Below are 16,617 nucleotides of genomic sequence, written 5' to 3'. Positions count from 1 at the left end.
CAAAAAGAAGAGCAAGTTAAAACAAAAGTATGCAGAAAAAAGAAAATAATAAAAATAAGAGACGAAATAAATGAAATAGAAAACAGAAAAACAACAGGAAATTAATAAAACCGAAAGCTGGTTACTGAGACGACCCATAAAAGTGATAAATCTCTAGTCCCCCTGGTCAGGAAAGACAAAGGACACAAACTATCAATATCAAGAATGAGAGAGGTGCTATCACTACAAACTCTATAGATATTAAAGGGATGATTAAGAGCATATGATGAATAACTCCGTGCCAATCAATTCAATGACTTAAACGAAATGGACAAATTTCTTGAAAGACACAAGCTACCAAAGGTCACTCAAAAAAGAAAGAGTAAGAAGATACAAATGTAGAGGTGCCTGGGTGGCTCAGTCTGTTAAGCGGCTGACTCTTGGTTTTGGCTCAGGTCCTGATCTCATGCATCATGAGATCAAGTCCCGCACTAGGCTCTGCGCTCAGTGGGAGTCTGCTTGGGTATTCTCTCTCTCTGCCCCTTCCCCCACCTCGTTCTCTCTCTCTCTACCTCTCTCTCTCTCTCTCTCTCTCTCTCAAATAAATAAATAAAATCTTTTTAAAAAAAGATACAAATGTAGCCCTACATCTACTGAAGACATTGAATTAAAGTTAGAAAGCTTCCCACAAAGATAAACTCAGCCTTCACTGGTAAATTCTAGCAAACATTTAAGGAAGTATCAATTCTACACAAATCCTTCCACAAAAGTGAAGAGGAGGGAATACTCCCCTACTTATGCTAAAAGGCTAGCATTACCTTTACACAAAAATCAGAAAATAACATTACAAGAAAAGAAAGCTCCAACTAATGTCCCTCAAGAACACAGAAAGGATTAATAGCCAACTGGGGTCTAGCCCAGGAATACAAGGCTGGTTTAACATTGGAAATTAATTAGTGTAATTCACCATATCAACTAAAAAAGAACTCTGTGATCATCCCAACAGATGCAGAAAAAGCACCTGACAAAATTCAACCTCCATTCCTTATAAAAACTCTCAGCAGGGGCGCCTGGGTGGCTTAGTTGGTTGAGTGTCCAATTCTTGATTTTGGCTCAGGTCATGATCTCAGGGTCGTGGGATCCAGCCTCCTGTTGGGCTCCACACTGGGCATGGAGCATGCTTAAGATTCTCTCCCTCTCCCTCTCTCTCTGCCCCTCCCCGTCCCCAACTTGTGCATGCTCTCTCTCAAAAAAGCCAAAAACAAACAAAAAACAAAAAATCTCTCAGCAAACTAGGAATAGAAGTTTCTCAACTTAATAAAGGGCATCCACCCAAACACAACAAAAGAGAACAGAACTACAGCAAACATCATACTTAATGGTTAAAAAAAAAAAAGTTTTCTCCCAAGATCAGGAACACTACAAGCATGTCTGCTCTCACCACTTCTATTCTGTACTAGATGTTCTCGCCAGTACAATAAAGGTACCCAGATGGGAACAGAAAAAAGTAAAACTATTGCAGATGACATGATCTTGAAAATGTAGAAATTCCAGTGAGCACCAGAATTAATAATGGACTTTAGCAAGACGGCAAGATCAACACACAAAAATCAACTGAATTTCTCTACATTAGCAATGAACACTCAGAAACTGACATAAAAAATACCATTTATACCAGCATCAAAAAATAGGAAATACAGAAAAATGAGGTGCAAGACCCATACACTGAAAACTACAAAACACTGCTGAGAGAAACGAAAGAAAATTTAAATAAATGGAGATATAGCCCACATTCAAAGGTTAAAAGACTCGACATTGTCAAGATGTCAGCTCTCTGCATGTGGATCTGTAGAGTCAATGTCACCCCAATCAAAAAGTGAAAATAATTATCACTACTAACTACAGGTAGATAAAGCTGGATACAGCTCCAAGAATCCAAAAGAAAAACCATTATACAGGAAAATTAAGAGAGGCGCACTGGCGTTTCCCAACACCACGTCCAGTTTCAGTGATTTCCTGGGATGGCCCCACGGACTCTGCACCTTGTCGTACCCGTGACTCAGATTTATGGCAGTGAGAGGGCACAAAGCACAATCAGCAATGGCAAAAGGAACCTGGGGCAGAGCCCAGAGGAACCAGGAACGAGTTTCCAAGAGGCCTCTCCCCGGGGAGTCACATGGCACGTGCTGAGGTTCCCCCAGCCATGAGCTGAAACCACACATTCAACCACCCTGTGCAGGGAAGCCTTGCAATGTGAACTCTGTGAGCCTCAGTGAAGTTCAAAGGAGACAAACAATCAAAACAAAACAAAACAATCAAATAAAAAAAAGAGAGAATTCACATTACATGGAAATGAACTCTTCTCTTCAGGAAACGCATCAAACCCGGCAGTGTGGGTTCCAGCAGGACTTCCGGACGATGAGCACATCCCAGGCCTTGACCAGAACACGGCAGGGGACCAAGACAGAGAAGGAGGAGAGCAGAGGGGCAAGTACTGGCTGGGAGGGGGACGCGCCCCTGGGTACAGTGGCCCGCTACCTGCGTGCAGGGCAGCCGGGAAGAGGCCCTGTCCCTGGGACAGAGACAACGGGCTTCGGGTTACCAGTCCTTTCTTTTCAGGAGTCTGGTTCTCGCTGGGGCGGGACCGCTTCCGGCAGCCGCTAGCAGCCACTCAAGCTGTTCAGTGCTGTGCCCGTCTCCGTCCCCTGGCCCCTCACTCGAGTTTACCCACAACTGCCCCCGCATCACCACCTCCTGCCCGACGCCCTCTGACACCTCCTACACAGCTCCCTGACACAGCAGGCAGGAAGACCCTCTGAACACCGAAACGCAGGTCACACTGCCGCCCGACTGCGCTCAAGCCCCTTCAGAGGTTTTGTACTAAAAGCCAAATTCCCCATGGTGGCCTTCGAGGCCCCAGGACTTCTGGCCCCTGCTCCGCTCCAGAAGCTGATCCTTTACCCCCCAGGCCTCCTAATCCTCCACCCGCCCTGCCCCATACAGGCCTCCTGGTCCGTTCCTTGAGTTTGCCCTCCACATTCAGTCAGGGTGAGTCTGAGAAGTCCCCCTCTATTAGCCTCTCTCTCTCTCTCTCTCTCTCACATGCACACACACACACACACACACACAGCACACACTCATTCACACACACACTCCCTCATGCTCACACCCTTCCACACACACTCATGTACACCTGACTCCGCGGGCCACCTCCGAAGTCTCACCTCACGGTGTCACGCCTAGACTGATACAACTATTTTCCCCACTGATCCTTAACTCAGCTGTTGAAATCATCTTCAACATCTCCCTCTGATAACTTACAGTCAAGTGTGCAGGCTAAGACAACCGCCTTTTATGCCGAGTTGATAAAGGAGCCTTAAAACACCCAAGTCCCAGAGAAGGCGCCCCTCTGCTTACAGCTGCATCTGGATGCTCCCGACTGGACTTTAAATCAGAGTTTACAGCGCCCTCCCAGCCCGCCAGAAGCAGGGTGCCTTCACTACTCCTCTAGCACCCTCCTCCACAAAAGGGGGATGTAATCGACCTTCGCGGAGTAAAGCATGCAAAATCCACTATTACAACGAAGGCTAACGGAGCATGAAGGAAAAGAGAGTTGATGCCACATCAACTAAAAAACGGTTTTGTACTTCAGAAGGATTGCAAATCTGATGTCCATTTATTTAGAGCTGACAGAAATTACTAAGAGACGCTCCCTGGCAAACCTGTTTAAAAATATAAAGCAAAATAGGATGCGTTACCTTTTTGTCTTGATTTCAGAACTCCAAACAGTCTGCTCTGGAGCTTTTCTGGTTTACCACTCACTGTTAAAAGCCCAGACAATTGAGATGAAAATCCAGCATCTCTTGGCTTACAGAGAGCTCTCTTGAAGAGAGGACCTCGGTGAATCGTCACCGTGATGCATGTCCCATTTTACAGCTGGGGAAACCAAGGTCCAGAGACTCGTCTAAGCTCTTAAGGTTGGATGGTCATGGTGCTGGAACCAAAACCTCGTCCAACCTTCCCCTAGCCTAATAAAGCTTCTATAAATCTGAATGTGTTTTATCTGTTTCATTAGCAAAGCCTTCCCCTGTGGCTTTGTTCTACGTGTAGTACATGAGTTGCCCAATGAGCAAAAAAGCAAATGGCTACTTACTTCGAAAGTACTAACTTCAAGATCTTCAAATTTTCCTGAAAGTGACATTCCTGCACAGTTCACAAGCATGTCTACTGGGCCCAGTTTCTCCTGTGCCTGGAAAAATTGATCAGAGCAGGCGTTAAGAAAAAGAAGAGAAGAATCAATTTTGTAGCAAATCAATGCCAATAAATAAAGTCTATACAACTATTAAGGCTACAGAGATGATTTATCAGTTCCAAGGCACACACCAAAATGGGAAGAGCCAACTGAAAGGCAAGCGAATTAATTCCAATTAGCCCAACCTCTTACTTGTTTTATGACATTCTCTACTTGGCTGTAGTCTTGAGATACGTCAACTGATATACAAAGCACCACCTGTTAGGAAGAGAAAAAAAAAATGATCAAAGCCACGCAGGTGTCTAAAAGTATTTTTTAAAGAATTTTTTTAATGTAAAGACAATTCTTGCCAAAAGCTAGGAAGTCTGTTTTTGTAGGCACAGATTGCATTGTTGGAAATCTGCTGACAGCGCAATTGTAGAGCCTAATTTTCTTGGCAGTTTTCACAGAAAACTCTCTTGTGCAAATGCAAAAACATGTCTTAAGAAATGTTGGTCAAAGTACACATTTTCAGGCATAAAATAAAAAAGTTCTGGGGGGTCTCATGTACAGCATGGTGACTACCAATAGGAATACTATATTGCATACTTGAAATCCACTAAGGGAGTAGATCTTAACTGTTCTCAACACACACACACAAAATAACTGTGTGAGGTGATGGGTGTATTAATCAACTTGAGGTGGCGAGCATTTCACGATGGAAATGTGGATCAAATCATCACACTGTGCCCCTCCTAAACACATTACAATTTTTGTCAGTTATACCTCAGTAAAGCTGGAAATGGAAAGGAAAAGAAATGTAAAAAGCCCCTCTTGGAACGCCTCTAATCCATAGTGACCGAGAGCAGGTCTGAGATCCCGTGCGGCCAGATGTGGGGGGAGGCCTGGACCACAAGGAGGCACGTGGAACTCTAGGAGCAGGGACATGCTCTGTGTCTGGATTTCAGGGCTGCTTTTACACGTGTACATATCTGTCAAAAGCCATCAAACTGTACTCTTTACATGGATGTGGTTTACCGGACATCAATTATAGCTCTGGGCGTTAAAAAGAATGCATAAATTACATAAAGAATAAATGAAGCATACATAAATGGTATCTCAAGTTGTTAACATCTTAGGTCGTTAAAAATAAAAACAATAAATCTAATAAATAAACTTAAAAAAATACTCCCCTTGGAGCAATCCTAGAGCTCTGACAGCTCTACCAGGACTCCGTAGTGTCAGGTGGAATAGAGAGATAAGCAAACGATACCTACTCACAAAAGCCACCTTGGCTTGAGTCCCTGCTCAGCGCCTGAGCCTGGTGGTCTTCCAGGGCCAAGGGTCGATCGGGGCCTGTGGGAGCTTGAGGTCCCCAACTCTGGACTGACCGGCCACTCACAGGGGTCAGCAAAGCAAGCCACAGAGCCCACCCGGCCCAAAGCTGGCCACGCTCAGGGGTTCAGAGCACAGAGGTGGCAGGAAGAGCCCAGCCCGCGCTGGCCACGGGTAACAATTCCATTCAGTCTTTGGAAAGGAAGAAGGGAAGGAAGGGAAGAAGGAAGGAGGAGGGGGGGAAAAGCACATATTTCCGTGCTTACTTTGATAGAAATTTATAAAATAGCAGTTCAGAATACTAACGGGGACTAACAATGAGCTATTGTTTTAATTTCCCTTTTTGGAGCATGTTTTCAAATCTAGAGCTTAGCCTCTGACATTGGAATGTTCTATGTGCCAAGGGCGGGGAAGGGTCGCAGAGAGAAGCAGAAAGGCATGTCTCGACTTCTCCGTCTTTCCATGAGTTCTTCTGGGTGGAGACTCGACTTCTCCGTCTTTCCATGAGTTCTTCTGGGTGGAGACTCGACTTCTCCGTCTTTCCATGAGTTCTTCTGGGTGGAGACTGGCCGCCAAGCTGGGGGCAGACAGAATGGGTGCGCACAGGAGGGCACGTCCACATCCACACACGCACCCGCGTGTGGCTGCAAGTTGAAGGGGGTGCGGTGTGGTGGAAGGAGTGGGCGCAGGCTTGGCAGGCCTGGCTTCCAACGCTGCCCCTTCATTCACCAGCTGGGCAGAACCCGCTCCGGGAAGGGTGTCAGAAGTGAGTGAGGACAAAGGTCCCTTCCAGCTCTGAGAAGATACGATGTGGGGAATAAAGCCGCAACGTGAGAGGTGATTGCCTTAGAATCTGACGCGGCAGGCAGGAAGCCTTATTTGAGGCAGGAAGGAACCCTATCCGAATGATCTAAATTCCCAAGAAAAGGAAATGGCCCCCTTCACAAATGTAACCTGGAATATTCCAGAGGAGCAGCCCTTGGGTTTTATTCCTGTGACAGGGATTTTTATATGAGTCTTTTTATACAGTATTAGATCATTTACTATAAATAAAAGCTATCCCACAGACAAGTAAAATTAAAAAAAAAAAAAAGGGTTCACAAATCACCAGGAAAAAAGTGTCCATGGGGCACTGCTTGTGCTAAGCTGTGCAGCAAACCCCTTCTGTGCCAGCAGAAGGAGCGAGCTCCGTCTCTGGCCCAGGCCAGCCCTGCCTATCTTCCATTCCCCGATGCAGATGGCAGGAACTTGCCGCATGACCTACAGCCTTCTGACGGCAGAGGTGGGGGCAGAAGTCACAGTGAAGAAGTCCAGGGCACAGAGATGGTGCTGACAGCAGGCCTGGCCTTCAGCCAGGAGCATGCGAGCTCCGTGGTTTTACATGATACTTCTTTCTCTGTCAGAACTTACACGAATATGAAAAAAAAAATGGGGAGATTTGCCAAGCTGGCAGCTTTCCAATGTTCACGGCTTCAGAGAAGGGGGCACAGAAGCCAGGGTACTGGAGAAAACCTCACATGTGTACACAAGGAGACGTGGACGAGGACCTCTACCTGCGCACAGAGCGCCAAAGCAGAGGACCCGCCGACAGCCCACGCACAGGGAAAGGACCGCATACACTGTGGGCACCTGAGACTCTGCCACAGCAGTTACAAAAACTCAGGCCGATTTATTTTTCTTGACATGGAAAGATGTCTAACATATTCTGGAGGGGAAAAAGAGGCAATTAAAACTACAGTGAGGGGAACCTGGATGGCTCAGTCGGTTAGGCGTCTGACTCTCGCTTTCAGCTCAGGTAGGATCTTGGGGTGGTGGGATGGAGCCCTGCACTGGGCTCCACGCTCCTTGAGATTCTTTCCCTTTCCCTCCCCCACCACCCCTCCCCCTGTGCTCCGGCACTCTCTTTCTCAAATAAATAAATAAATAAAATCTTTTAAAAAAATAATTAGGGGCGCCTGGGTGGCTCAGTCGTTAAGCGTCTGCCTTCAGCTCGGGTCATGATCCCAGGGTCCTGGGATCGAGCCCTGCATCGGGCTCCCTGCTCCGCGGGAAGCCTGCTTCTCCCTCTCCCACTCCCCCTGCTTGTGTTCCTGCTGTCGCTATTTCTCTCTCTGTCAAATAAATTAATAAAATCTTTAAAAAAAAAAAGTTAAGTTCAAGAACTGAACTGCCTCGTTTAAAAAAAAAATTAAAAAATTAAAAGAGAAATTACAGTGAAATATCATTTAAAACCCATCCGAAAAACAAAAATTAGAAAGCCTGCCAATACCAAGTACTGGCAAGGATGTGGGGCAGCGAGAGGCACCGAGCACTACTGGTGGGCATGTACCCATCCTGGCGTCGCTGAAGATGCGTGTGTGCTGAAACTATACCTCCACACTTCCATTTTCAGACATGTGCGCGCAGAGGCATGCGGAAAAACTTTAGTAACAGCAAAAAATAAAATTAACCAAAAAACTGGAAACAAAATATCCACCAACAGAACTGATGAACAAGAGGTCTTCTATATATATCCAGGAAAATGCTATCCAGCAATAGAAAAATGAATAAACTATGACTTTACGCAGCAACACAGAGGAATCTCAAAAACAGTATCCAGTGAAGAGATCAAGTTGCACAAAAATACCTAAAGAATGATGTCCTACAAATCTAGAGAGACAGAAAGTAGATTAGTGATTGCCTGGGGCTGTGGGGGTTGGGAGGAAGTGGGGAGTGACAAGCTCCAGACTTTCTTTACAGGATGACGGAAAGGTTCTAAAACCGATTCTGGTGCTGGTTGAGCAACTCTGTGGCTAAGCCAAACGCCACTGAGCTGTACACTTCAAATCGGTGAGTTGAATGGTATGTGAAGTATGCCTCGAGAAGGCTGACAAAAAAAATAAGAATGATGCCATAAAGTTCAAAGAGAAGCAGAAATAAACAGTATATTATTTAGGGTCATATGCACCATCTAGTTAAATTATAAAGAAAAGCAAAGGACGAATCAACATGAAAATCAGGTTGAGGGTTGCCTCTAGGAATGAGACCGGAGGATATGGGCAGCTGATATGGGCTCCCAGGGGGGTTTCAGGGGCCCTAGTAAATCTCATTTCTTAAGCTCAGTGATGAGTGTCATAGTAACTTGTTATTATGTTTTATACTGAAATATACATATATGTATACACACACTGTTTTATTCATCCAAAATGCCATAACCCTCCCAAAAAATGTAGTACCCCTTCCCCCTTAAGTGTTTGTATGAAGTTACCTTAAATAAATAACTGAAATAAAATCATCTTCTAGAAAAACATTATTTGATCATTGGTAGGTGGAAGTCAAAGTCTGTACATTTTTGGCAATAACCTGAACTCACAGACAATTTAAATGATTTCGCCTTTTTAAAAAAACAGTCTAATATGTATTTTAATCAGGAAAACCTACAGGCTTTACATGAACTATTCACGGTTGAAATAACCCTTTACTTCCCTTTACACAGCTGTGCTGATTAGTACAGAAAATGTATCATGAAGACTGATCATACCTGTTTATCATTAATAGAGTGTTTTTCAATTTCTTTCTTTGCCTGCAGCAGCTTGTCCTGAAAGCAACGGAGAACAATTAGTTCTGGTGATTGTCTTTTGTCTGCTTGCTTGTTTAAATGGGGGCAAGAAAGCAATTACTTGTGTAAGTATTTATTAAAGTCTAGAAAACACGCAAGACCGCACCTATATTGCATCGTTATGGGCCACAGTCTATGAAAGAAAGAAGCTGTGAAGTTATGCTCAGCTATGATTAAGTGATAGCAAGGGTTTTCTGAAAGATAACGGAAAAATAAATGAACTGCAAAATCCCAATTAGCAGTACTCATTGCTGATGGGCACCATCTCACTGCTAATAAATGTTTTGATCTGACATTATTTAGTTGTGACATAAAACAAGAACCACCACATTGCCGTGCAATGCTTCCCAAACTTCAGGGTTCGTGTGATTCCACGTCAAGAGTGCTTTCCTAAGAGCTGTCCAATATTTTCCTCCTCTCCCATAAAAGCAAATGTAGTAAAAATCACCTTTTAGATAGATTGAGAAAACCTAATCCTGGCTACTTTCGAGAATAATCTCGAGACAAGTAAAGCCACCCTGTAACTGAGAGATTCTTCCAAGGTCTCAATTTTGTTTGCTTGACTCATTTTTCAAGAAGAGAGATATATCAGTTTACAGTTCTTAATTTGTTCTAAAAGTTGTAATTTAAAAACATCAGGACAGCTAGGGAAGAACAAAAAAGGAAAGGAAGCTTTCGGAAAGACACGTGGGTGTTCTGAACGTGGATGTGTCTATAATAAAATAATATTCTATTAATAAAGACACACACAACTTGCCTTTGTCAAAATTGGAATAAACAATTATATTAGAAAATAAAGAATTTCTGGAAGCCAGAAGGCTCGTCTGCTCATTCACGTCTAGCAATGCAAGGACCCACAGAAAGAGCTTCTGAGCACCTGAAACTTGGGACCACCCCTGGTTCCTTTTCATCTATCTTGTATCAAATATCAGCACTGTTTAAATTTCACATAATGCCATTTTATTAAAGTTATGTTTTCTGGATGCCTGGGTGGCTCAGTCACTTAAGTGTCTGCCTTTGGCTCAGGTCATGATCCCAAGGTCATGGGATTGAGTCCCGTATCGGACTCCCTGCTCGGCAGGGAGTCTACTTCTCCCTCCGCCCCTCTGCCCCACTTGTGCTCTCTCCCGCACAAAAATAAATAAATAAAATCTTTAATCAAACAAAATAAAGTGACGTTTTCCTTCCCGTCAAGTGGCTTTGATGCCAAAGCGAATTCATTGTTAGAGATGTCAGGACACAAATGAGAGGAGGTAGCAATTCTGCCTTTCTTGATTTTAAGAAATCATGAACATCAAAGCCTAATTCTGTACCAATATTTAAACATTTCCCCCCAAGGCCCTCCCTGGCAGCTGTGCACCCCCACCTGAGTGGTTGGTCACCCCACTGTTGCCCTCCTTTGACACATGTGAATCCAAAGTCCCCAAGCAATGATGCCACGCTGGTGTCCGCATCCTTCCATCAACCCTCCCCTCATGTCTTCATTCCACAACTCTGTTTTGAGCACCTGCTGGAGTCAAGCATGATGCCAGGCATGGAACAGTGGCAGGTGGCCCATAACACAGGCATGGTGGCTTCCCCCCCCCACCACCCCACCTCCCTGGAGCCAGAGGACTCCATAACTGTTCGTGTGAATCCAGCGTCATTGCTTTGGCTGTGGAAACAACTTTGTCAAAAAAAAAAGACCCCCCGGGGGGGAAAAAAAAAAAAAAGAAAAACAGACCTTGTGTTGACTTGACACAGAAAAACACTGTTTTGCTACAGTGCTGGGGAGAAGCAAGATTCCCCTGTGGAGTCTGGGTTTCATTAGAGATGTACATCATCTCGATAATAAGCAAATTACAGAGAGACACCCGCACGTCTTTCAGGGCTCGGCTATCAGCTCGGCCATCAGCTCTGTCTTCTGCTGGCAGGTGGACGCCCTCCCTGGCTCCCTGTGGCCTCTCCCATCTCCACGGGCAGTGCCTCTGATGTTGCCTAACAGTTGTCGAAACTAAATAAATATTTGTGGAACTGGCCTGACTTCAACCAAGAAGTCTTTGCCCCGAACATGAGAAATAACCAGTGGTTCAAAAATCACACCTGGAACCTGAGATACGAGCCATTTCTCACACAGGTTCCTGAATCCCAGGACATGCGCACCGCCTCTCTGGCTAATCCAAAGCCGAGTAAGTACATAACACACCCAGAAGACTTACCTCATTTCGTGCCACCAGAGTTATAAACGCTCCTTGTTTATAGCACTCGATAGCAATACACTTTCCAATGCCACTGGAGCCTCCCGTAACCTAAAAGCAAAAATAAAATCTTCTTAGCTCTTGAAATTGCCCTGCTGCGGGAAGTTTATTTAAAACAACTACGATGAGCTCTAAAACCCAATCTACAAGAATCAGATTTTTAGCTATTGTAGTTTCTTCGTCCCAGACTTAATGAAGGAAGTGCAGGCAGGAAAGATGTTACTGTCAGCGGGTCCTGCTGCCGATTGTTTTCGGTACTGAACTATATAAACTGCACACCTATATTTTTCTGCATTCACTGGAAGGAAAGTGCCCTATAAATTGAGCTAATAAATAATACATTAGTCTACCTCTGGTTCCAAATTCAAATGAACTTATTTCCTTACTGCCTATCTCTTACATGACTCTCTGCACAAGAGATGCAAAGAAGAGCTACCTGCATAGATCTAATATTTTACATGACAGATCCAATATTTTACATGTATTATAAAAGAAATACATGATCACATGGAAATATTAAAAGGCGCAGTTTTCCTTCTTGTACTATTCTGCCCCTCACAATCAAGCTCAGCCCTACTGGCTGTCTTTGAGGTCCACGCTCCCTCCAAACACAGGGACTTTGCACATTCTATTTCCCTGCCAGCAATGCTCTTCCCCCCTCTTTTCATCCAGCTGGCACCCATTCACCCATTAAATCTCAGCTCAGGGGCACCTGGGTGGCTAGGTCAGTTAAGCACCTGACTCGGTTTCAGCTTAGGTCATGATCTCATGGGTTGCGGGATCCAGCCCTGCTTTGCGAGGCTCCGTGCTCAGCGGGGAGTCTGCTTTGAGATTCTCTCCTTCTGCCTGTCCCCGCCCCCCAAATAAATAAATCTTAAAAAAATAAATAAATCTCAGCTCAAACACCACTTCCTCAGGAAAACCTTCACTGACTGCCCCTTCCCTAACCTCAACCCACTTTTCAGCACCGCACCCTTTTCCCTTTACTTTATGGCACTCACATACTCAAACAGCCATGCATTTATTTGTGTGATTACTGGATTCACGACCATCTCTCCTATCACTGCCTCACACATGCCATAAAAATACCAACTCCATTTCTGCTCCCACAACATTCCCAACACTTAGCACAATGCCTGCATATAGGAAGGACTCAACAGATACTTAACTTCGTAAGGCAATATTATCTTTCCAGTCATTTTTCCTATGCAAATTATATAATATGGGGCAAGAGAGTGGGGGCCCAGGGTTAGCAGGTGAAGGAAGTGGGGAAATATCAGAGAGGCATCTGACCTTACACGGTATCATATCCTACTTTAAAAATACATATATCTGGACACCTGGGTGGCTCAGTTGGTTGGGTGTCTGCCTTCAGCTCAGGTCATGATCCCAGGGGCCTGGGATCAAGTCCCACATTGGGCTCCTTGCTCAGTGGGGAGCTTGCTTCTCCCTCTGCCTGCCACTCCCCCTGCTTGTGTGCTCTCTCTCTGACAAATAAATAAATAAAATCTTTAAAAAAAAATAGAATAGAATAAAAAATACATATCAAAATATGTCAAAAAACTAAAAGGCTTCACTATATTACATTAAGGAGCTGTATTAAAACCTAGTTGACAATGTCCCTGTAACAGACATTAGGATTATTTCAACTATTTTACTGTTGGATATAAATCATGCTGTAGTGAACATCCTTGACCCCATCTCAATGATTTTAAAATTATCATGAAGCCACTCCTATACAATGTACCAATCTCCATGGATGCTTAGGCTCCCCTACTTTTCTTTAGCCCCAAGTCCTCACCATTGAAGAGACTTCCTTGGCAGATAATTAACCAATTATCTCCAGAAGGTTACTGTAAAAATCTACCTGCTGCCCCAGCTAACAGATGCCTCTGAGGAGCTCTTTGCTGCTGAGATATTTCACGGGCGGCCTTGGCTTTTTAATTCTCACCAGACATTCCAATTCCATAGTAATTAACAGGCCCCTGGCCATGACATGATGGTGTTGCTACTGCCTCGATGTGCCTCCACCCAACATCCCCTGCGTACCTACCTATCCAAATCCTATCTCGCCTGCAGAGGCCAGCTCGAACGTCCCCTCCTGCTCCAGGAAGCTTTCCTGACTTTGTCACTCACTCCTGTCCTTTGCCTATCACCTTCCACTCTGTGTACACGCCTTTGCTCCCTGACCAGACTGCAAGCTCCTGGAGGACGAGCACCAAGTCCAATTTATCTCCCCCACTCTGAGCACAAAACCTGGCATAAGCAGTTGCTAAGTAAGTACTCAGCCTACATTAATTTGCAGGAATGGTGCATGGTACCATTTCTCCGAAAAATACAATGCCAAAAAAAAAAAAATTGGAAGTAAAGTCTCCCTATTTGTTATCCGATAAGTTAATGGAAGTTGAAGTTACGAGGTTACTGAGAAAATGTACAAGTATTATTGCTGTGATTGCTGTCCTTTTTCTAGACTGTGATAGGTCACCTAGCACAGCCAAGAGACTGCTCAACCTGATCATCACTTCTAAGTTTATTCCATAAGAGCAGGGGTAAGACTTCAATCTTTCGGTTCTAGCTCGTGAGAAACTAACCTTCTAAGGAAGCTAATGCTTAGAAGGTATCTAAGAATATACAACAGCCAGGTCTAGGCTGTGTTATTCTGAATGGTAGAACACCATGGAAGAGATGGCTGAGAAAGTGGGAAATGAGAATGGAGTCGCCTGACAACTGGTAAACTGGGCCGATGTGGGACACTAAAGATAACCTAATTTCCTTTCCTTATCACTGCGTCTTAATGATTCAATGCAAAATATTATTTAAATGTTACTATCTCTTTCATCACATCATACACCTCTTATTGAGGGCAAGAGACAGAGCAGTTTGTGGCAAGAACTGCTCCCAGCCATCTCCAAAAAGGAAGGACCTGATTTTCCAGTTCTCCCCAAGTCGATTAAACAGATTTTTAAAGCTAAGTACATATCCTGTAAAACTTGTGCTGCTTTATCACTGTCATTAGGGAGATAACACTAGTGTATGCGAACTGTTCTAAATAGAAAGCAATAAATAATTGTGACCTAAGTCTGTTCATGCTTTCACATAAGCAGACATTCTAAATGTTAGCTCCCTCTCCTACCACCACCTGGTCCGGTCCTAACAAATCTCAAGAAAAAGAATGGTGCTTTCCCTCGTCTTGTGCCATTAAAAAAGAAGACAGATGGTGACATCATGTAAATTATTCATGTCATCCTCACATTATTTATAGTGGCATATTAAAATGGGATGGTGAAAATAAGAAATTTTCTTAGTTTACCCCAACAGACTTATTATCTTACTGGTGGCCTGCGGCACAATGAAGCTGGAAGGACTGGAGTCAAGGTTAAGTGAAACTCCCTTATAAAATACCCAATCGAAATGCTCATTCCTGCTTTTGGCTTTACGTTTCCTTCCAAGTTACGCTTTGCAAACGTAACTTCTGCAAGATTCCAACTTTTAAAGCCATGCTTCTGAGGCACAAGTTCTCTTGGAGACGTGACACTTTCAGAATTTGGCCTCATTGTAAAGTTTGGCTTCTCTCGCTCTCTTCTGAAATGAATTTACACTAACCTCATCTACCTTGCACATCAGGAATTGCAGGAGCTGGAGACATACTAATATTTTTACAAAGGGCAAGGTAAAGAAAAATACATTTTCTCATTCGCAAATGCTTGTCCAGATTTAAAGCCCACTAAAATAAACGAGCAGCCCAGCCCAGACAGCTCGGTGGGGAGGCTCCATCTCAGCTGAGACACGCATGTGTCACCTCTGGCAGGATTTGTGCTGCCAGCTTGGTAGCCAACTCTCCTTATTCAATAACCTCCCACCTCAGTGTGCCTCGGGGTTGTGAGATCCAAATAAGAAAACCGATGAGAAAGCCACAGCAAGTGGCGAAGTGCTGGGCGCAGGTGAGGAGGCATTCTCTCTCAGTGGAAGGAAGGTGCCGCCACCTGCAGCAAAGGGACACTGGCTTCCGGTAAGAAACGCACCAAACCCATCCGCACCTCCTTCATCCCTAATACACTAGCAGGTCGCCGAGTTCGTCCATCTGCCCCTGAAATGATGGCAGAGCTCGGCACTGAAACAGCAATCAGCCGACCCCGGGCTGAGCTCCGACAGACCAGCAGCGTAGACCGGACAGAAGCGTCCCCGACAGCGCTCAGCCCAGGACCGCCAGCCCCCCGGGTTCGGGGCGGTTCCCCCTCCCCGCCCTCCGCCCACCGCCCACCGCCCCAGGTGAGTCACTTCCTGGATTCCTCTGGCAACTGCTTTCTGTCACTCGCACAGGCCGTCGTCCCTTTCCGAGCTGCCTCGGGGGGTCCCGGCGGCTGGGACCCCTTCTCTGCCGCTCGCCTCCCCGCGACCCGGCCGGAACCGTGCGCCTTGCCTTGCGCAGCCACCGACCGCGGTGTCCTTGGCAAACTTTCTCAGCCTCTCCGTTCCTCAGTTGACTCATCGGAAAACCGAGCGCAAAAATAGCCACATCCCATGGATGCCCTGGGGATTAACGAGCGGCTCCCGAGGCACCGGGCACCCCGGGACCCCGCTCTCCGGCCCCGCGGAGGGCCAGCTGCGGCGGAGGGCGGGTCCCCGCAGCCCCCCGCAGGGACGGGGCCGGGCCGCGCGGCGGCAGGTGGCCCTCGACGGAGAAAGGGACGCCGGCGGCTGGGCCTCGGTCGCGGGCCGGCGCGCCAGGGGGCGGGCTCGGGGCGGCCGAGCGGGCCGGGCGGCGGCGGCGGCGGCGGCACAGCAACAGGAGGCCACTCACCACCACATGCGCCCCGGGCAGGGCGAGGGGCTTGGGGCTGATGAGCGGTGACACCATGTAGAGCAGCAGCACGAACGCCACGAGGAAGGCGGCCGCCAGCAGCAGCATCGCTCGGCGGGGCCGGGCCGGGCCGGGCCGGGCCGGGCGGGCGGGCGCGCGGGGCTCGGCGGCGCGGCGATCACGCGCGGCCGCGCGCAGCAGGAGCCGCTGTTTGGGTTCGCGGCCGGCGCGGGGCGGGGCGGCGGCCGGAGGGGAAGAGGCGGAGCCGGCCGAGGGCGCGACCGCGGCGGGGCGGTGCTTCCCGGAGGCGGGGGCCTGGGGGCCTGGGGGCCTGGGGGCCTGGGGGCCTGGGGGCCGGGGGCCGGGAGCCGGGGGCCTGTGCCCGAGCTCCGGGACGCAACCCGCGACCTCCCGGGGGACGGGGTGCCCCCGAGCG

At 46.6% G+C, this 16,617-nt stretch overlaps 1 protein-coding gene across 2 annotated transcripts in view; it reads right to left on the bottom strand.

Moving 5' to 3' along the window:
- KDSR (3-ketodihydrosphingosine reductase) overlaps positions 1–16,341 on the bottom strand; it is a 39,298-nt gene extending 22,957 nt beyond the window's left edge. Inside the window, exons 1-5 of one of the 2 annotated variants that reach the window (XM_025886337.2) lie at positions 16,182–16,341; positions 11,342–11,431; positions 9,066–9,122; positions 4,424–4,489; positions 4,133–4,228 (exon numbers count right to left, since the gene is read on the bottom strand). In XM_025886337.2, the coding sequence (XP_025742122.1) occupies positions 4,133–4,228; positions 4,424–4,489; positions 9,066–9,122; positions 11,342–11,431; positions 16,182–16,289 (417 nt within the window). In that variant the 5' untranslated portion in view covers positions 16,290–16,341. Of the gene's footprint in view, positions 1–4,132; positions 4,229–4,423; positions 4,490–9,065; positions 9,123–11,341; positions 11,432–15,240; positions 15,597–16,181 lie in introns of those variants that run through there. The other variant, XM_025886338.2, reaches the window with a different exon arrangement.
- Between the last annotated feature and the right edge of the window lie 276 nt (positions 16,342–16,617).

The sequence above is a fragment of the Callorhinus ursinus genome, unplaced genomic scaffold, assembly GCF_003265705.2.
Source record: "Callorhinus ursinus isolate GAN/ISIS: 27379988/994484 unplaced genomic scaffold, GSC_fseal_2.0 scaffold11, whole genome shotgun sequence".
Taxonomy (NCBI): domain Eukaryota; kingdom Metazoa; phylum Chordata; class Mammalia; order Carnivora; family Otariidae; genus Callorhinus; species Callorhinus ursinus.
Note: the sequence above shows the minus strand (reverse complement) of the source record. Positions and strands in the feature narration are given on the sequence as shown.